Genomic DNA, 21,428 nt, shown 5'->3' with positions numbered 1-21,428 from the left:
ACATTCAAGGTGCCTCATATCATCTGACAAAGGCAAGTTTAATTAGACCTAAATGACACACAAAAATAAAATACTCTTACAAAAATGATAGTGTTAAGTACATCTAATTGCATCAGTCAGCTATAAGAGATATAGTCCTGCCCATGGATCATGCAAAAAAAATTAAGCAACAAAAAGCTGCATCTCAAATTTGACTTGTTAATACAAAGTTAAATTTTTCAGGGAGGCAGCTATGGAGTAATGCAGAAAGATTGTGTAAGAAACAGACTGCCGAGGGATCTTTTTGTGCCACTTAAAGTAAATTAATATGTTTAGATATAAAATCAATCAGTCCATGACCTATCTGGTAAATAGATAGAAGTCACCTAGTACATACGGCGACAAAAAGTTCTGTACATGTGAAGAAAAAAAAAACTTAAGTTAAAGATAAATTACAGGTTGTGTGATCCACATTAATGAACAATATCCTATCACTGTACAAAGCACCATCTGAGGACACGTCACTTTGCATACACCTCTATAAAAGAAAAAGATGAGCAATTCATTTTCAATGTATGCTAACTTTAAGAACAGTCCATGGTCATAGATCGCTAGACAGGCAGCCATTAAAACAAATAAGAAAACATTCAACAATTTGTTTGAATGAGTAGAAAATAAATATGTTCTCCCCCAAACCCATACTTGTAGAGCTAGGTTCAGGAGAGTAGAATTAGCAGGTTCATCTCATTCATTCAGATTTCATTTATAGCCAATATGGAGATATAGAAACCCAACAATCACATGATAATGTCTACTGTTGGGTTACAATACATATGACAAATGTAGACTTTATAGCCACTCAACATAATGTACTGTATAAGACATTCAACCATTAAAGAGGAAAAGGTTTTGACCATGTCAGCTCCCAAATAATACAACAAATAATATGACATCTCCTGAGAATGTGGCTTGAGGTCTGAGTGATGTTTGTTCAATTCATTGCAACTTTTTGTATGTAGTTTGCTATGCTCCCATCTCAATATCTTGAAAGAAATGAGCAAACTGCTGTCTTATTTAGCACCAGAAGACCATAACCGGAAGGTAGTAGTAGTTATTTGCCAGAATGACAAGAGTAGCACTTACAAAAGATGTGTGTAATCTTCACATAACAAAATGCATCAGGGTAGCAGGGACTCTTAGCCATTCTTTTGTGGGGACAGAGCAGATCACCATGGTAGAAACAATCATGAAATCATGAGAAAGGCCTATGGAAGTCATCATACATACCCCATCACAAATACCTACTGGATGATGTCACTGGAATTTAAAGGGTCAGGTTAATATCTAAATAGTTGAAAAGATTCAGTCAAAAGTATTATGGCACTCAGATGACTGTGTGTATTAAAGACAACCCACCCTTAAGACCACCTCTCTACTTACTGTGTAGGAAAGAGGCTATGTAAAGATTTCACCCACAGTAATCTAAGTGTACTTCTTTCAAGCTTTAAACAGCAACACTTAATATTTTCAAAAACAAATCTGGAATAATGGCAAAAGCTTTCTGAAATATAACAGAAATAAATTATATATATTACATATCATTTTAGTGTTTCTTTTCATTTTCCCATTATATAAAAATAACACCATTCAAGCTATTTATTTAAATTTCCAAACAAGCTTACATGTCAGACGAGTGACACTGGTTTCTGGGAATGGAGCGCTGAAAACCAGCCCACTTTCTTTGAACAGGGTCGTTGACAATGGGGCCCTGCATGTCTTTCTCCATAAGGCCAAGTTCTGAACATGTGCTCCAAAGTCCAGCCTCTGAGTGAAGATAGATGCCCCAAGAGTCCACGGTGGTAGAAGAGGACTCAGTCACCAGGGGGTGCTAAGGAGCCTTCATGCTCCCTTCAGTCCCTGCCTCCAAACAAACCAAGCACCATTCAGTGTTGTTGGTAACCGTGGGTAACAATTTACTCCATCAAACCAGTGATACCAGTCTTGTTTATGTGGCCAATGTTTTGTTTAGTTGTGGACTTCATGTTCTGCTTGGTAAGATGGTAAGTAGCTACATGGAATACTGACTATTTTTACAATGCTAAAACTAAACTTATTAAAAAAAGGAAGAGCCAGCCATTTTTAAAGTTCCACAAGTTAGTAAATAGTCTGAGTTATTAGCAGCTGAAAATGTTATTTTTTAAAAGGGGGGGGTGGGGAACCCCATGACAGACGAGACTGCTCGCTCAGGTCTCCTCTGCCCCCCCCTGGCCTGGCCACTATGTCCTTATTGTGGGCGAGAGAGTCCTTGGGCCACTGGACCACAGACGCCCCCTTCCCCTGGGTGAACTGGATGGTGGGATCTGACAATGTCGAGTTCCTCCACTCCCTGTTCCTGCTGACCCCTGCGTCAGCAGCGTCTCACTCCACAGCAAAGCCACACGTCTCCTCGATAGCAGTGAGCAGCTTGTCATACAGCTTGTCATAGTTCTCGTAGGGAGGAATGTCGATCCGGTTGAAGCTGAACAAACAGAGAGCAAGAGAGACTTGAGCACGAGCCTTTGGTATTAGGACCTCTCTATGTTCATGGTTAACAGATACATGGCTGGAAACCTAAACCTAAAGCATGATGTTGATATATCAAAGTGCCCTTCCCAGCTTTTGACAAAGGCATACATTGATCCTGAAGGGCAAGCTGCAGGGTCAGAGCAGGCAGACACTCACCAGGTGTGGGCTTTGGGCAGGTTGTTGGAGCTGGCATCGATCTGGTGGATGGTGAAGAGTCGTGGGCCTGCAGCACCTGTAACTTATCAACAGTTACTGTGAAGCACAACGGCAGAGCACACTTCACTCACACACAAAAGACAGTACTGTACTGGACAGCTTTCTCAGCACTCTGCGGCGCCAAGTGTGGGCACTAAGAGCACTGGGTTTGTGTATGTTGTCATTGGCCTGCGCGGACCTTGGTATTTAGACCAGCAGCAGCGATGGTCCTGTTATGTAACATGGAAGAGCAGAGTGAAGCGGCATGTCAGACAGGAAGAGCAGTGGATCACAGTGTGTTCCGCACGCCTGGGTGCTCTCTGGGCATCCTGTCTGACAGACTGGACTCACTGAACTACTGGACTCTGCTCAGCCTGCTCTGCACAGAGGGTTCAGCTCAGGCAACAACAACAACACACTCTGAAGCCTGCTGAGCTGCCTCGGGGTACAGTAGAGTATAATACAAACAACCCTCACCCATCTCCCTCTGGCATAAACATTCGTTACGCTGTCATAACAATATTATAAGCCATCATAACAATCAATATTACATGCCTATAGGGGGTGGACAAGGGCAAGCTAGCAACTCTCCCAGTGAAGCGCAGTGAAACACTGAGAACCTAACTACGTAGCTACTGTACATGTCCCAGGAGGGTGAGTGCTGTGAGGGTACCTTGGAGGGCTTTGAAGCCTTGCAGGGGGACCCTGGAGGAGCCGGTGACAAACTGCAGCAACCTGGCCCGGCGCTCCTCATCGTACGACTCCACGGCCTTCCAGAACCACTTGACGATGTTGGTGTCAGGGGTGCAGTGCTTCAGCCGCGTGTTGGACTTCCAGTCGTTGATGTCGATCTTACCCAGTCCACACACTATGAGCTGAGGTGGAGAGAGGGAGAGAATGTGAAATGAAAGTCAAAGGGAAACTGTAGAGAGGAAATGGATGGGGAAAATGCTGATGTCTGGGAGAATGCAGTCCTTTGTAAAGGATGGACAGTGAAGGTAAGTACTGCTAGTCTGGGGGATGTGTCTCATTCATACCTCCAGCTCTTTCTCGTCGAAGGCCTTGAGGAGGTGCTGTGAGATGACCTCGTTGAAGCCCTTCTGCAGGGCCAGGAACTGAGCCTCGATGCCTCGCAGGAAACGCCAGTTCACATACAGCCTGTAGGGAACGAGGGAGAGATTCATACTGGAACGTGAAGGCAAAGCCATGATTCTGAGCCTCTTTGAGGGGTATAGCAAAGCCTTTCACATGTACTTTACTCCCTGATCCTAGGTCAGTTAACTGTGGCTGGTCACTTGCAGCTAAGCTAATTTGAAATCCAAACAGTATCTCCTCCCTGCTGGGCTTGACTGTCGACTGCTAGACCAACTCCCTTCCTGTGTGGTGAGGAGGGGTCGGTGGGTGAGTACTCACCTGACATACTCCTTCTTGGTGTCCTGGGTGACCTGGATGATTTTGCCGTTGGGTTTGAGTTCGTGCTGGATGATCTCCCCGTAGGCATTGTGCTCCACACAGAAGGTGTGGTCCAACACGCCTGTGATGTCATTGTCCCTGAGAGGTGAGAGAGACGGACAGGGGAGTTAAGAGAGAGATGGTGCTGGAGGAGGGGGAATGTTAATGTATGTATGGATCAAAGTTCAGTTGAAGAGCTCATCATGTGTAGCTACATGATCATGAGTGTTTAAAAAAAAAGAAGTACACCAGTAGATGTTATAGTTCACATACACCAAATTATTACCCGATGAATTAAAATGAGCCATTACAAACTATTGTCATTAAAAACCATGTTAATCTCTGTGTGCGCATCTTGGTCTGTGTGAGGATGTTGTTCCCATTTCCTTCCTACTCACAGGATCCAGACCAGGCTGTTGTGGAGGTCTGGGTCCACTGACTCCATGTCGTCCAGGGTGATGGGTTTCCCCAGCAGCTGTTTGTAGAAGGGCAGGGTGAAGCCCCCGTCTATGTAGTGGCCGTGGAACACCGCCATGCCCATAATACGACCCACAAAGTGGAAGTAGGACAGGTGCTCCTGGGGAGGGGGACAGAAACACCTTTAGTCCTCTTAAACACTTCATAGTACATCCATTTAGCATGGCATCTCCCAGTCTTCAGAGAACTACCAAGATTGAGCAACTCAAAGCAGAATCCTAACTTAACATGCATGTAACTCACACGTTTTCTTAAGTCATGCATTGATGTCGATGAGAGATTTGCGCTATAACTCAGATTTCCTCACGCATGTCTTAAGTTAGGATTGGGCCCTTGGTAAATAATAAATACCTGCTATTCTTACAGCTGGGAATGTATTGCATTGCGTAATCCAAAGGTTATGACTCAAAAGGTGAGCAGCAGCATCCAAACTATTTCCCTTATGATGGATTTAACAACCAAATGCTATAGAGCAGTGGTTCTTAACCTGGGTTCGATCGAACCCCAGGGGTTCGGTGAGTCAGTCTCAGGGGTTCGGCGGAGGTCAAGACACACATCCGATTCATATGATTCGTGATGACACGCTCCGCTTGGCCATCATTGGCTGCAGGTGATCACGCTACATCGCTTGGCCTATCTGTGCTGCAGGGAATTTGGTGCACTCAGTAGTCGACTTGTGACTGTCGTGATGGTACGTCTTGTGATTTCTTTCTTAATATTTTAATCCCTTCATACTTACTATGTCGAGCAAAAAAAGAAAGTGGTCGGACGAATATGTACAATATGGATTCACATGTATAACGGAACGTGATGGGAGTCAGCGTCCTAACTGCATGATTTGCAATGCCAAGTTGAGCAATTCTAGTCTAGCACCGGAAAAACTAAGAGAACACTTCCTTAAGCTGCATGGAGATGGAAAATACAAGAACACAACGCTCGCTGAATTCAAGGTGAAGAGAGACAGATTCGATGAAAAGGCTACTCTGCCTGTTCTCGGGTTTGTACCCATCAACAAACCGATCCCCACAGCATCGTACGAAGTTGCTTACCTGATCGCAAAGCAGGGCAAACCACACACCATTGGTGAAAAACTCATAAAACCAGCTGTGTTGAAGATGGCGAATATCATGCTGGGAAAAGAGGCTGAAGTTAAGTTATCCCATTTCTGTCGCTGATGACACCATCAGCGACAGAATAGAGGACATGAGCGAAGACATCTTGGCTCAAGTAGTTGCAGATCTGATTTCAAGCCCGGCAAAATTCAGCCTTCAACTCGACGAGACCACAGACGTTTCCAATCTAAGCCAGCTTGCTGTATTCGTGCGCTATGTGAAAGACGACATGATAAAGGAAGATTTTTTATTGTAAGCCTCTTACAACAACAACTAAGGCAGCCGATGTGAAGAAACTTGTGGATGACTTCTTCAAAGACAACAATCTTTCGTGGGATATGGTTTCTGCAGTTTGTTAGGACGGAGCTCCAGTCATGCTGGGAAGAAAGTCTGGTTTTGGTGCGCTAGTGAAAGCCGATGCACCACACATCATTGTTACGCATTGTATTCTGCACAGGCATGCGTTGGCAACAAAAACCTTGCCTCCAAAACTGGCAGAAGTATTAAAAATTGTAGTGGAATGCGTGAACTATGTGCGAACTAGTGCTCTGCGGCATCGCATCTTCAGTGAGTTGTGTAAAGAAATGGGCTCTGAATTCGAGGTACTTCTGTACCATTTTAACGTTAGGTGGTTATCCCGGGGACAGGTGCTGAATCGTGTTTTTGCCGTGCGTGTGGAATTAGCCCTGTTTTTGCAAGAGCACCAACATTGTCATGCAGGTTGCTTCAAAAATTCCGAGTTCATTCTAATTTTAGCGTACATGGCTGATATCTTCGCCGCTCTCAATCATCTCAATCAAAAGATGCAGGGCGGTGGAGTCAACATCATCGAAGCGGAGGAAAACCTGAAGGCTTTTCAAAAAAAGCTACTGTTATGGAAACGATGAACAGAGAACAATAACTTCACAAACTTTCCCTTGCTGGACGACTCTGTTGGTAAGATCGAAGATGTATCTGGAATCGGAGACATTTCTGTATCCGCGGAACTGAAGCAAGCAATTGCCACGCACTTAGATGAGCTTGCAAAGTCTCTCGACGGATACTTCCCTACAAGAGAGTCATATCCAGCATGCGTGAGACAGCCGTTCACGTTTAGTGTTGAGACAACAGATGTCAATGATGAATACCTCGATGAAATCATTGAAATTCAGCAGAGCCAGGTTCAACAGCAACTCTTCAGAACAACAACGCTTTCAACGTTTTGGTGTCAACAAATGGTAACGTACCCTGTTATTGCTAAGAAAGCTCTGGAGATTTTCATACCGTTTGTTACAACATATCTTTGCGAGCAATCCTCTTCGAGGATGCTGGACATAAAAACGAAGAAAAGGAACAGACTTTGTTGTGAAAATGACATGAGTGGCACTTGCCAAGGTGAAGCCGCGCATTTCTGAACTGGTCTCTGAAAGGCAACAGCAGAAGTCACACTGATTTGCAGTAAATATTCATTATTGTGTGAAAATCATGTTTTGATGATTTTGTTCTTTGAACACAGTGATGTTGATGCACGGTTCGTTTTGTGCACCAGTCAAATATATACCTATGTTTTGAATTGTATTTATTTTGTTCAATTAAGAAGGGTTCGGTGAATGCGCATATGAAACTGGTGGGGTTCAGTACCTCCAACAAGGTTAAGAACCACTGCTATAGAGGCAGTAAAGAGTCTCAACACAGCAATTAATAGTTGCCTAATTCATCACCAGTCTCCAGGAGATCTAGCATCTAGCATGAGAACAGCTGATAGGGAAATGGAAGGAACAAACAAATAAACAGGCAGAGGAGAGACAGAGATTGTGCAAGACTAGAGCAGATGAGCGGTCCGTGTGACCTGGTCTTTCACATCACAGCGGGGCGGGCTGGTGGCGGCGTCCGGGCCTCTGACTCACCGGATTGACGGCCGAGTCGGGGTTAATCTGCAGGGTGTAGATGTCATCGCGGGAGTACTGGAACAGGCCGTAGTACGGATTCAGCATCTCATGGGACAGCAGATACAGCCACTCCCTGCACACACAGGAGACACAGAGAGGGACAGATAAAGAGAGACAGACGATGAGAACATCCATTGTTAAATCTCTTGATCCATTAAATATTTTTTCAAGGCAGGGAACATCAATTTCAGAAAGTGAATACTCCATGGCAATTTAAAAACCAGAAGTACAATTCTCAGATTGGGTGCTTTAAATCCATATTACCCCTTGGGGGCCAACCTTGTTTCAGCAGATGGTGGCATTCAAATCAAAATCAAATCAAATGTTATTTGTCACATACTTCCTAAACAACCGGTGTAGACTAACAGTGAAATGCTTACTGATGGGCCCTTCCCAACAACGGAGAGAGAAAAATATAGAACAAATAATAACACGAGGAATAAATACACAATGAGAGAACTTGGCTATATGCTTGAGTCAAAAGAGTTGGTGCAAAGAGGGTCAATGCAGATAGTCCGGGCAGCTATTTGGTTAACTAGTTAGTAGTCTAATGTCTTGGTGTAGAAGCTGTTCAGGTCCTGTTGGTTCCAGACCTGGTGCATTTACTTCTCTAACACACAATAGAAATCTTCTGTGTTCCATGATGATGCATATTGAGCATAACTTAGTTTTTTCCTCATGCTTTGCTGTGGATTCCTACCTGGCCACTCCTCCGTAGTCCAGCCCCTCCTCCCCTTTAAACTTCACCATCAGTCTCTTCCACAGGTCCTTCGGCCTCATCTTCATCACCTGGCGATAAGACTCCTGTAACACATAAAGAGATACACCTTTGTAACGAACGGGACTGGGATGGAGGACTGCACCCCCAAACTTACTGAGTACTTACATCAGAGAACATCTGTTAAATACTGTGCAGTCCAGGGTCTGTGGCCAGAGGGATGCATCTATCTGCACTGTAGCGTCTGTGTGTGAGTGATGCTGGCTCTGGGGACTGAGCCAAATAATAAACATTCCTGTGCTCTGTCATTTAGGACCAGCCTGGCTGGCCCCTACCTGCCTAGCAATGATGTACGCCCTCTCCTCCCCTGCCAAAGTAACCTGAGTGTCCAGTCCACCCTTAATCAAAGCGCATTATCAGGAGGTGGGGGTGATAAGAGGACATTCCCCAGCGTGACACATTCCAGCAAGAGATCCCGTGAGTCTCACTAATGGCCCCCAACCCCTCCCATCGCCACTATCCCAGTCTCAGTGGCTCATGGGAAACGGCGTAGGAATGCAGAGCATGAGTCTGGCCAAGTCTGGCCAAGCCTGGCCTGTCTGCCTGTCCTAAACATGCAAACCAATGACCAAAGACCTGTGCAATTCCAAGTTGCTTCAAGCTGAAGACAAAAAAAAAGAAGAAAAGAAGGAACTGTCCTGAAACAGTGATGAGAAACACCCCATGTTCCTCGCCAGATGGGGCTTCTGTAGAACATTAGACAGCGGTGTTTTAGTAACAAACTTTCCCCCTGGTACTCAGAGTCTGGGATCATTACACCCCACTCTGGGTTGGTGCGTTCACCCCACATGCCGAGAGCTGCAGACACATGCCCACAATGTCCAGCACAGTCTCATTAAAAGTGGATTGGGAGAATAATAGTAAACAGACAGAACAGAAGAGTGGAACAATGACACCGCTTTCCCCCCAGAGCTGGTCCAACGTGCCCTCCAGTTACACTGAGGATGTGTCAGCGGTGACACCAGAGAAATAAGGCCTCTTATCTTTAATAGAATGTACACACCGAGACAGCTTGACAGTCCACCAGCTGACACTTGCCCACACAGTCGTATTTCTAACAGCTCGGCGTGTCCAGAAAAGCAATGAAGTTATGTCTAGCCTTAAAATCCACCCCCATCTCCCTTTCGTGTTGAGATCAGCCAACAAAAATGTCTTCCTTCAGATTAACAGACAAAGCTGTTCCAGCACATTCCGTCACATATTTTACGAGGGTCATGTAGTCTGTTGCAGGTGTTGTTGTTCTGATGAGGCTCCACACCTCCCAAACTAGAAAACCTCCCCCACTGAGGAGTGCACTTCACAAAAGCCTCATTTCAAATATGTGGTCTGCTTTGGATATGAACATACTCTCTTCACACATCATAGATAATAGCGTGGTGGATAACGCTGTGGCAGAAACATGACGAGCAACGACCTTGAGAGGAGAGGGAAGTAGAGGATGGGAAAACCATTGCCTGAGGTTTGAAAGTGAGGTAAAATATCTGGTATAATAAACTTTTACAAGTGCAAATGAGAGTGAGGAAAATGTCCTGAGTTGATGCTTTCCTTCAGGATCGAGATAGTCAACCTCTTCAGTAATACTAATTAAAGAGTTAATAATGCTGGTTGTGTTCAAGAACTGAGGGAATAACACTAATTCGACGGTCTCACCTCAAAGATCTCCTCGCGGGACACCTCTATGCGGCAGTGGCCTGCCTGGGGCTGCTGCTGGGACAGCTCCTGGCGGAGGATCTTCAGCTTCTGCACCAGGTCCCTCTTGTACTTGGGCACCGTGAGGCACTCGGCCTCCTCTGGCAGATTACCTGGAGACACCAGTGCCTGCTGGGCCTGCTCCTTCAGCTGGATCTGACGGCTGGGGATGGAGAAAAAGAGAAAGCGACGGAGAGGGAAAGATCATTGCTGAGGCTTGGGGTCGTAACAACACATACAGGTACACAAAAATAAAACACCACAAAAAAACTAAAACCCAGAAACCCTAACAACTCCAAATAAAGCCAGGCAGGAATTCTGCCTCCCTCCTTTTGCTGACTGGAGAACGAGAGGTAAACACACTGAGGTCATCTGGGAAGCACATCAAGTCAAACAAGCTGCCATATGCCCACAGGCATAGGTGGAGGTGGTATTTCTGAACAAGCACACATGAGGCGGCAGAGCCAGAGGGTGGTGTGATGTGTCCGTAGGTGCCACATTGTCTGTCTGAGGTGCAGCCAGTGACCCTTCCTCCACTCCCCGCCAGGCTCTCCATACAAATGGCTCTGTCGTACGCTCCTCGTGGGCAACTCGTGCTGGGCTCTGCCAGCTCACAGGTGTGTGCCATTCCACCTCCCCTCCCCACCTGGCCCCAAGGTGGTCTCACAGAGAGAGACAGCACGGCACAGACAGAGAGAAAATAGACAGTTTACAGGGGGGAAGCAAAATGTGGCCACAGCAAGAGACATCTGCAAATAGATTCAGTGTCGGTCTCATTCTGCACTGAGCAGTGAGGGTTCAATGAGGGTGTCCATAGACCTCATGTCTTCAGCTTAAATTGTTCAGGAAGGTTCTTTATTTGTTTATTAACAGGAGTGACATTTCAATGCAAGTTCCTTCATTGCTGACTATAAGAAACCAATAAATGATCAACCAAGTTGTGTAGGGTCCCTAACAGCTAAGACGACCATCTCAGTGGGTGGCTGTAATTGTGATAACACATCAGTGCTGTAGAGTGGTTAACCTCCAAATCAAAAGACAGGCTATGAGTATGATCTGTGCTGGTAGTGAACAAGGTTCTTCACTTCTGCCCAAATCTCTGGCATGAGAGTGAACTTTTGAACCACGGCACTGGTGGTAGAAGGCTCTTCTGCTCAGAAACAGAAACACCATCACACACAGACACACAGAATCAAAAGGCCCTTTATGAAGCCAGAGCTGGAGGATTATTTGCATGCTGGCCTTTTGCACTTTAGTGGGGCGTAGTGGGCACACTCACCCCCTGAGCAGGGTCATAAACACCAGGTTGTATAGCCGGCCACAAAGAGTTGTGTGTGTGTGTGTGAGTGAGAGAGTGAGGGGCAGAGTTTGTAAAGACATCTGCATGCTTCCCAGACGGAAAAGTTCAGAAGATCGTATGCATATATTATGACAGCATTTTGTGACGTTTTGGACTTTGGTTAGTCTTCTTCTTCTCTTGTTCGGGCACACAACATGTTTTTCTTGCCGAAGTCTACACCCCTTTGTCTGTGATTGGTCAACAGTAGCGATTCTTCAGTAAAGTCTTTGTTGTCATTCAACCAGAGATGACTCGTTTTTATGCACATCTTTTCATTTAGAAATATTACTGCACCAAACATCTTAGTTAGGTGAAAAACATCTAAATGAATGACAGATTTCTTGAGTTACTGTAAATTAATTGTAACTATTTGGAGGAAGTGTATACTGGCTACGGCGTCTCAAAATTGACAAACAGTACTATTACTGCTTTCAAGCGAAGGTCTTTTAAGGGAGTACGCCAGCACACTCATTCGGTTCGCCTAGCTGACTACGGCTAGCTGCCAGGCCGAAATGAAGCATGCTGACGGCTTATGTATGTGGGTAAGTGTGAGAGAGGGTAAGCAGAGAGTCTGTGACAGGAGAATCATGGAGCAACAACCCATCCTGGCTAAATAGATGTACATAGGCCCAAAAAGTACAGGATCATATAATATTGGATAGGCCAAAACCACTGAAATCATTTCTAACAACTCAGAATATCTATTTCTGTCTGGGACACCTACCAAACACCTGCCATTCACTGTACTATACAAAACCAGACAACCTTTTATTAGGTAAAAATGTCATCAAATATGGCTAATACACAATCCTAGCTCTCAAAAAGATTTGTTTGGAGGGTCATACACTGAGCAGGAGTAATAGACAGTCATGTAGCAGCCATCCTGATCTTTATATCCACACACCATAATACACAGTGACAGCTTATTCTAAGGACTGACTGCTCTAGACTCCCACTGTCTTTGGCCTCCTCTAGCTGAGCTGAGCTGGCCACTTCCTGCGATCCCGGAGAGCAGCAGGGCCCCATAGGGCACTCCAGTCCTCCTCCTAAATCCCTTTATTTCCTGCAGACTAGACTTAGAGGGAGCGAGGGAAAGTTGGGGAGGGTGGAGGTAGGAAGGGCTGCCTCCGGACAGCACCCAAACAGAGAGGAAGACTCAGACAGGGAGAGGGGAGGTACCGAGCCACAGAGCAGCACTCCCTCCAGTTTCACTCATAAATCAAAAATTCCTGCCCCGCCACACACACACACACACACACACACACACACACACAGCCTAGTGCGCATTCTCTCTATTTCTAACTTGTCTTAAGAGAGTAAGATGGCGTGGTGTGTTACCTGCTGAAGCTCAGACAGTAATACAGTGAACTCAGTGTAAAGCTAGAGAACACTAGACCCCTGGGAACTGATCCTCTGAGTGTTCATGCCAGAGTTCAGAGGGCAGATCTGAGGCCCAACAAGGATTTTGTTCCCTATTGTCCAGTGACCAGGCTTAGAGTCAGGAGACTGCAACATCACAGGGTGAGTCTAACCAAAAACGTATTGTGGCCCGCTGAGGCAATGTCTTTAGCATTGAAGGACACGTATATGTCAAACATTTTCTTGGGATGACAGCACGAGGGGTGAGAATTTCTGAAATCGTTTTCCTTGATAAAAGGCAGATGTCTTGATGGAAAACCACGCCGGCCTTCTGATTTCTTTTCCAGAGTTTTGTCGCTGGTTGGAATGTCACTCCCACCCCTCGTCTCAGCCAGAGTCCAGCTTCTCTGCTCCACAGAGGTCCGTGAGGGGACAAAATCAGAGAAGGTATTCTCAGATAGGATGATCCAGTCAGGCTGGCTCAGGCCCATGAGCACTCTGCTAACCAGCAGACTGCACACTCCAAACCTCTGAGCCACCATCCAATGTGTGTTACATTAGTGCACACCTAGAGATCCTGTCGGCTGCGTTAACACAGGCACCCTAATTCTGATATTTTTTTCATTCATTCATTCATTCATTCATCAGATTAGCTCTGAAAAAGATCTGATGTGATTAGTCAAACTAGCAACTAGTGGGAAAAAAAATCTGAATTGGGCTGCATGTGTAAATGCAGCCTTAGGTTCTCCAAGACAAAGCCAAGGGTTTCTCCCTTTAAAGCAGAACCCAGGGAAGGTATGTGGTTGGACCCAGGGCTCATCGTACATCATTCTAATGGCCACAGACACACTCTTGGCTCAGCTTAAACACCTTCCAATTCAATTATTCCTCTCAAACAAAGACATCAATAACCTAGAAGAACTCTAATTCCCAACTTTAAAGTGAAATAATAATCGGATCAGTGCTTTTTAAAGAGAAGAAACACTGTGCACTGCTTTTCACACATCTGGACATTATTGTGCTTAAGACAAGATTCCTGCATTACAAACATACATGGCGTGCCAGCCTGGGATTTTATATGACTTTAAGAGGACCGCAGAAAAAGAAAAAGCACCAAAGTCCCAAACAAGTTCTTTGATCTGTCAGAACAGGGGAAAATAACACCAGATCTTTTCATCGGTGCATTCCGCCTCTCCCGGAACGGAGCAGGAATGAGGTCAGACGGAGGAGGCCCTCCGAAGCCGCCCATACTCTGCTCCACCTTTACACTGCACTGTGGGTAATGCTGCAGCTATCGTTACATGGGCTGTGTTTGAACAGCTGCGAGGAAAAGTTTTGAAGCGCATGTACTGACGAACACGGCACACACACACACATGTACTGACGAACACGGCACACACACACACATGTACTGACGAACACGGCACACACACACACATGTACTGACGAACACGGCACACACACACACATGTACTGACGAACACGGCACACACACACACACATGTACTGACGAACACGGCACACACACACACATGTACTGACGAACACGGCACACACACACATGTACTGACGAACACGGCACACACACACATGCACTGACGAACACGGCACACACACACATGCACTGACGAACACTGCACACACAGGCACGCACCAGCACACACACACCAAAACACACTTTCACGCACACACACAATTCATTCATCGACTCGGACATCAAATTTATGCTCCGTTTCCTTGACGTAAGACGCTCCTCAGCCACAGACACATCAGTCTTGGTTTCTACATTGCTATCTGATGTTGAGCCAAAACAAGCTTTGTGACGGATTGTGTGCTAAAACCCCTGCATGATCAAAACCGCTGCCGGGCTGTGGAATGCAGCCTTGTGCGTGCAGTGTGTGTGTGTCTGGATGGGTGAGGTTGTGTGTGGGAGTGTGTGTGTGTGTGCACAGGAGAAAGGCTGCTCTGATAGCTGAACCCCAACAGGTGTTTAACACACCTTGGCAATGGACTCCCCTGTAAAACATCCTGTGTGGGGGAGTCAATATGTCTGTGTGTGTATCTGTGTGTGTCTGTCTGTGTGCAGTCTGTTCTGTATCTCCAGAACCAAGTGTTGGAGAAATAGAGGTTGGCCATGGAATAGAGGGGGGAAATAGAGGGCCTCACCTGATCGGACTGTTCTGAATTTCGATGCCGCTGCGGGAACCATTGGGGCTTGGGCTGCAGAACACAAAACACCACAGTTACACAGCCACACTGCCAGCCAGTCATACAGCACAGTTCTCCCTCAACTACTTATCATTTAATCTGGGCTGTTATGAGGCTCTGGACCATGTTTAATTTGTGGCGCTGGTATAACCCGATACTCACTTAAGGACTAGATGCAGGTTGGCAGAGAGGCGCGGGTCTGTGAACTGCGTGGTGCGGTTGTTGTGGTCCACAAAGTAGACCCGGCCGGTGGCTGTGTTCCTGATCTCCCAGCCAGGGGGCAGTGGGCCCAGCTCCTCACAATTTACATTACTCAGGTCTCTGGGAAGCACAAATCCCCAACACAGTCAGAGGAGAAGGGCAGAAAAAAACAATAATCAAAGAATGAGACGTAAGACCAAACAAAGTCAGGGAATGAAGCAGACCTCAAGGCTGACGGTAACTGGGAAACAAACATGCGAGAAAAGATTCCTAAATGACACCACTTTTATTCCATTCTTCTTCTTCCCGTCTAAATGACTTTCAGCTGGACTCCTTTAGCTGTCTGTGGAGAGCAACTAAGAAATGACAGCAGCCCCACTTCAGCGGTAGTGAGTTATCAGACTGAGGCCCAGCCAAATGATCAAGCCTCTCAGCACTGGGAGCTTGGCCGCCCAGCATCTGCTGCACACACAACCAGGGTGTGGCGTGACCAAGAGGATAGCATCAAGTGCAAGAAAAACGGCATCTATCACACGTATTTCCACGGGGGCAAGAGAACGGCATCTATCACACGTATTTCCACGGGGGCAAGAGAACGGCATCTATCACACGTATTTCCACGGGGGCAAGAGAACGGCATCTATCACACGTATTTCCACGGGGGCAAGAGAACGGCATCTATCACACGTATTTCCACGGGGGCAAGAGAACGGCATCTATCACACGTATTTCCACGGGGGCAAGAGAACGGCATCTATCACACGTATTTCCACGGGGGCAAGAGAACGGCAACATCTAGGTATTTTTCAATCACTGACTTTCTTTCTATTGACTCTATTCCCAGTAGACTGATGTGTTGATGTGTGTTCTCCTCTGGGCCTGTGGTAATCCATGAGACACACATGCCTGAGTGAGTGGCGTCTCTGAGCCACATGTACAGTAGGGCTGAAGGCTGTGTGCTGAGAGCATGGAGGCAGACGGCGTGCCAGAGGTGTCTGCTGTAAATCCTCTCAGATCCCTGTGGTTTACATTTACATGCCATTTAGTGGACTCTTTCATCCAAAGTGGCTTAAAGTCATGAGTGTATACATTTTACATACGGGTGGTCCCGGGAATCGAACCCACTATCCTACCATTGCAAGCACCATGCTCTACCAACTGAGCGACAAAGGACTGTGACACCAGCCCTCTATCGTAGCTTGTCAGCATGTAACCAGCAGCATATTTACAGAAGGGTCCGGACAAGCCTGAGGAGAGCTAGCCACTGATTGTCCATCCCATGAAAGAAACATAGGTGGGGGTAGGTGATGGTGTATATCAACAGCCTCACCCAAACCTGCATGAAACTACATTACAGCATCCCAGATCATCATGTTTTTGTCATCAGCCTCAAATCATTTGTGTTGGAAATACTTAATGAGTGTACTGGGTATAGTGTACAGAGTATGTATGTGTTCAGAAGTAGTGCTGGGTATACCTGGGCACTGTGTGTTCAGACAGTGGTGGTGGGTATACCTGGGCACTGTGTGTTCAGACAGTGGTGGTGGGTATACCTGGGCACTGTGTGTTCAGACAGTGGTGGTGGGTATACCTGGGCACTGTGTGTTCAGACAGTGGTGCTGGGTATACCTGGGCACTGTGTGTTCAGACAGTGGTGGTGGGTATACAGTGGGGCAAAAAAGTATTTAGTCAGCCACCAATTGTGCAAGTTCTCCCACTTAAAAAGATGAGAGGCCTGTAATTTTCATCATAGGTACACTTCAACTATGACAGACAAAATGAGAATTTTTCCCCCCAGAAAATCACATTGTAGGATTTTTTATGAATTTATTTGCAAATTATGGTGGAAAATAAGTATTTGGTCAATAACAAAAGTTTATCTCAATACTTTGTTATATACCCTTTGTTGGCAATGACAGAGGTCAACTTTTTTCTGTAAGTCTTCACAAGGTTTTCACACACTGTTGCTGGTATTTTGGCCCATTCCTCCATGCAGATCTCCTCTAGAGCAGTGATGTTTTGGGGCTGTTGCTGGGCAACACAGACTTTCAACTCCCTCCAAAGATTTTCTATGGGGTTGAGATCTGGAGACTGGCTAGGCCACTCCAGGACCTTGAAATGCTTCTTACGAAGCCACTCCTTCGTTGCCCGGGCGGTGTGTTTGGGATCATCGTCATGCTGAAAGACCCAGCCCCGTTTCATCTTCAATGCCCTTGCTGATGGTAGGAGGTTTTCACTCAAAATCTCACAATACATGGCCCCATTCATTAGTCCCTTTACATGGATCAGTCGTCCTGGTCCCTTTGCAGAAAAACAGCCCCAAAGCATGATGTGTCCACCCCCATGCTTCACAGTAGGTATGGTGTTCTTTGGATGCAACTCAGCATTCTTTGTCCTCCAAACACGGCGAGTTGAGTTTTTACCCAAAAGTTATATTTTACATTCTCCAAATCTTCTTCTGGATCATCCAAATGCTCTCGAGCAAACTTCAGACGGGCCTGGACATGTACTGGCTTAACTTAAGCAGGGGGACACGTCTGGCACTGCAGGATTTGAGTCCCTGGCGGCGTAGTGTGTAACTGATGGTAGGCTTTGTTTCTTTGGTCCCAGCTCTCTGCACATCATTCACTAGGTCCCCCCGTGTGGTTCTGGGATTTTTGCTCACCGTTCTTGTGATCATTTGACCCCACGGGGTGAAATCTTGCGTGGAGCCCCAGATCGAGGGAGATTATCAGTGGTCTTATGTCTTCCATTTCCTAGTAATTGCTCCCACAGTTGATTTCTTCAAACCAAGCTGCTTACCTATTGCAGATTCAGTCTTCCCAGCCTGGTGCAGGTCTACAATTGTGTTTCTGGTGCCCTTTGACAGTTCTTTGGTCTTGGCCATAGTGGAGTTTGGAGTGTGACTGTTTGAGGTTGTGGACAGGTGTCTTTCATACTGATAACAAGTTCAAACAGGTGCCATTAATACAGGTAACGAGTGGAGGACAGAGGAGCCTCTTAAAGAAGAAGTTACAGGTCTGTGAGAGCGAGAAATCTTGCTTGTTTGTAGGTGACCAAATACTTATTTTCCACCATAATTTGCAAATAAATTCATAAAAAATCGTACAATGTGATTTTCTGGATTTTTCCCGCTCATTTTGTCTGTCATAGTTGAAGTGTACCTATGATGAAAATTACAGGCCTCTCACCTTTTTAAGTGGGAGAACTTGCACAATTGGTGGCTGACTAAATACTTTTTTGCCCCACTTTACATGGGCACTGTGTGTTCAGACAGTGGTGGTGGGTATACCTGGGCACTCGAGGGTCGTGCCATGTGCTGACTCCTGTCTGGGTGTGGAGGAAGTAGACCTGGCCCTGCTGCGTGGTCCTCTGCTCTGTAAGGTGGGAACAATAGCATGGCTACTCATACAGGTATAAGAGGTACAGAGCAATGGTTACAGACAAGTACACACATGTGAGAGATGAGTGAGAGAGAGGGATGAATGAGAGATGAGTGAGAGATGAGTAAGAGGGTGAGAGATGAGTGAGTGAGTGGGAGATGAGTGAGAGAGTGAGAGATGAGTGAGAGATGTGAGTGGATGATAAGGAAAATAAAGCTGTTAGTTATACATTTGTTCCACCGTGAGGATTGTTATTGGTGTGTCAATGTGCGTATCTTGATCCGAGTGTGTGTGGAAGCATAAGAGAGATCACACAGATGGAGATAAAAGCAGGGATTGAGTCAGTTTGGATCCCAGTTGCGGGGCTGACAGGGGGAGAAGATAGTAGTCTGTGTGTTGGTGAGCTCATTCATCACAGCTTGACAGAGATATTTCCATGAGCTTGGAAGCTCTTCTCTGGCATTCCTTAGGACCCACCGCCCTGCCTCTCTACCATACGTGTACATAACTCCCCCCCTCACCCCGCCGAGCACCGATGCACCCAATGCATTCGACACAGAGTGACACTTCTTGGCCCACCACTGGGGCTGCTGACAGCGGTTCAGAGGAGCTGGCCCAAAAAGAGACAGCACCCTTCTAATCTTGAAGAGCTGGGCTGGGCTGCTGTAATTTACTCCTCTTGCCAGCACTCCTAAATCCTCAGCAAGACTACACAGTGTCTGAATATCAAGCAGCCGCCCATGGGCTGCATGTGAGGAAGGAGAGAGGAGAGGGAGGAGTGAGCGGCAGCCTCCAGACTTTAACTGCGAGATCGATTCAATTAGTTCTTTAAAATGGGGCCTGTCAGGCTGCTTATGCTGCGCTGCAGAGTCATGGTGGCTGTGCTGTTGGGACTGAATAGGGACACAGATTAGCAGGATGATTCAGCTGAGCGATGGGCTGAAGAGAGGAGGAGGGAGGCAGTTAACACTGAGGCATTGCAATGACGACACCGGTCTTAAAACAGAAGGAGACGTCTCTCATAGAGGATGTTCATAATACAGAATGCTCCAGTCTAGTCTGGCTGTGGGAACCGAAGTGGTCGTCCTATAGCGTGATTGTGTGTATGTTGGTGTATGTCCGGTGTGTCCATATTGTGTGTTAGAATCCTCTTTCCACTAACCGTATCCCTCGGGCAGGTCTGGGGGTGTGTGGAGGTGTGTCCTGCTCATGTAGTTCCTGTGTCTCTGGGAGCGGACGCGTCTCTCCTGGGCCCGCTGGTCGCTGGACGGGACACACGGAATGGTGGGCATGGCCCCGTTGGTGCTCAGGATGGGCGTATTCTCATCCACGATGCAGCTGAGAGGCCGGCCCGGGCTGGAGTACTCCGACGCAGGCCTGGGAGAGACAGGGAACAGGAGGAGATCACAGTCAGACAGGGAGGGTGGGTTATAATATATCCTTCATGGTAGGTTTGTTCAAATCAGGCCCGTGTCTATTCATATTTCATATCTAGCTGTGCTTGTAATACGCTTAGATGCTAGGGCTAGACATTGGCTTGCTCCTGCTTTCTTCAGCATCATGAGGTCAGTGAGGCAGAGACATAGACACAGGCACACACACACAGAGAGAAGTATTGAGTGAGGGGCCTGAGGCCAGCCTAGAGCAGAGCAGAGTAACAGGAAGGGAGCTGATAAGGGAGCAAAGAGAGAGAGAGACTGTGGAGCAACAAGAGTCTTAGGGCCCCGTTCAATAGTCTGCAGTGTCTCCTAATACAAATTCAATGCTGTCTAGGTCTTGGGGACTCATGCCTCATGCCATGGGTTTGAGGCTGGGTAGTGGGTAAGACTGTGTACTCACTCAGCCTGGACTCAGGGACAGACATAACATAGTAAATGTAAACTGGTCTCCCTCCATTTAGTTTATGTTACGAATTACAATTCGTATGATGTTACAAATTGCAATTTGTACAATATGTTAAGAATTTTCAATAGGTATGATATGTTAAGCTAGGCGGCTAATGTTAGCTAGGCTAGGAGTTAAGAATTAAGGTTAGGATGAGCTAATATGCTAGGTAGTTACTAATTAGCAAAAATGCTAAAGTTCGGGTTGCTAGACATTCGCTATATACGCCCACCCATCCTACCCGACCAACCTCCCTCCTTCAGTGTTTTGGCTTCAGTAACCTTATGTCTTATGTCATCATACCAAACCTATCATACTAATTTGAGTGTCACAGATTTACATTTACTAAGTTATATCAAGACTTTGAGGCCAGGCTGACTCACCTTGTAGGCCTCTCCCATTGTGTGGTGCGTGTGATGTGGTTCAAGTACTGGATTCGGCCAGACGCAGTCCTCCGCTCCTCCCAGCTGGATGCAGTAGATACAAACACACACACGTACAAAAGCAGTGAGTGGACATTGAGGGCAACCAAGTTCAGGTAGTACCTTCTGTTTCAAAACATTCCCCCTCTACTAAACATGACCCATATATTCCCCACAGAGCTTCTTGCTAGCTAATAGGACGCAGTCTCCCATCTGCTCACCCAATTCCTCTGGCACACACCAACCCCAGACTAGACTCCCTAACCCCAGCCAACATCATTGGCTCAGTGCTGAGGTCAGTCGTGCTAAGCTGGTGAAGTGTCTGAACAGCAGAGCCTCTGGCTACTTAGATTGGAGTCTGGAACACCACACCACATGCTGTCTGGAACACTTTTGGTTGTGGGGCAGTGTGGTTATGATAGGCTCAGACTGGCCCTGTTGTGAGGGTATGATGTGG

At 46.5% G+C, this 21,428-nt stretch overlaps 1 protein-coding gene across 2 annotated transcripts in view; it reads right to left on the bottom strand.

The window, feature by feature from the left end:
- LOC109892006 (E3 ubiquitin-protein ligase SMURF2-like) overlaps positions 1-21,428 on the bottom strand; it is a 72,795-nt gene continuing 51,367 nt past the window's right edge. Inside the window, exons 7-20 of one of the 2 annotated variants that reach the window (XM_031827749.1) lie at positions 20,933-21,016; positions 19,828-20,042; positions 18,575-18,659; positions 15,244-15,402; positions 15,040-15,093; positions 10,137-10,338; positions 8,409-8,512; positions 7,667-7,781; positions 4,590-4,768; positions 4,153-4,290; positions 3,777-3,897; positions 3,413-3,614; positions 2,701-2,776; positions 1-2,497 (exon numbers count right to left, since the gene is read on the bottom strand). In XM_031827749.1, the coding sequence (XP_031683609.1) occupies positions 2,398-2,497; positions 2,701-2,776; positions 3,413-3,614; positions 3,777-3,897; positions 4,153-4,290; positions 4,590-4,768; positions 7,667-7,781; positions 8,409-8,512; positions 10,137-10,338; positions 15,040-15,093; positions 15,244-15,402; positions 18,575-18,659; positions 19,828-20,042; positions 20,933-21,016 (1,834 nt within the window). In that variant the 3' untranslated portion in view covers positions 1-2,397. The remainder of the gene's footprint in view (positions 2,498-2,700; positions 2,777-3,412; positions 3,615-3,776; positions 3,898-4,152; positions 4,291-4,589; positions 4,769-7,666; positions 7,782-8,408; positions 8,513-10,136; positions 10,339-15,039; positions 15,094-15,243; positions 15,403-18,574; positions 18,660-19,827; positions 20,043-20,932; positions 21,017-21,428) is intronic. The other variant, XM_031827750.1, reaches the window with a different exon arrangement.

The sequence above is a fragment of the Oncorhynchus kisutch genome, linkage group LG6 (genome assembly GCF_002021735.2).
Source record: "Oncorhynchus kisutch isolate 150728-3 linkage group LG6, Okis_V2, whole genome shotgun sequence".
In the NCBI taxonomy this organism is placed as follows: domain Eukaryota; kingdom Metazoa; phylum Chordata; class Actinopteri; order Salmoniformes; family Salmonidae; genus Oncorhynchus; species Oncorhynchus kisutch.
This window is presented reverse-complemented; position numbering and strand designations above follow the sequence as displayed.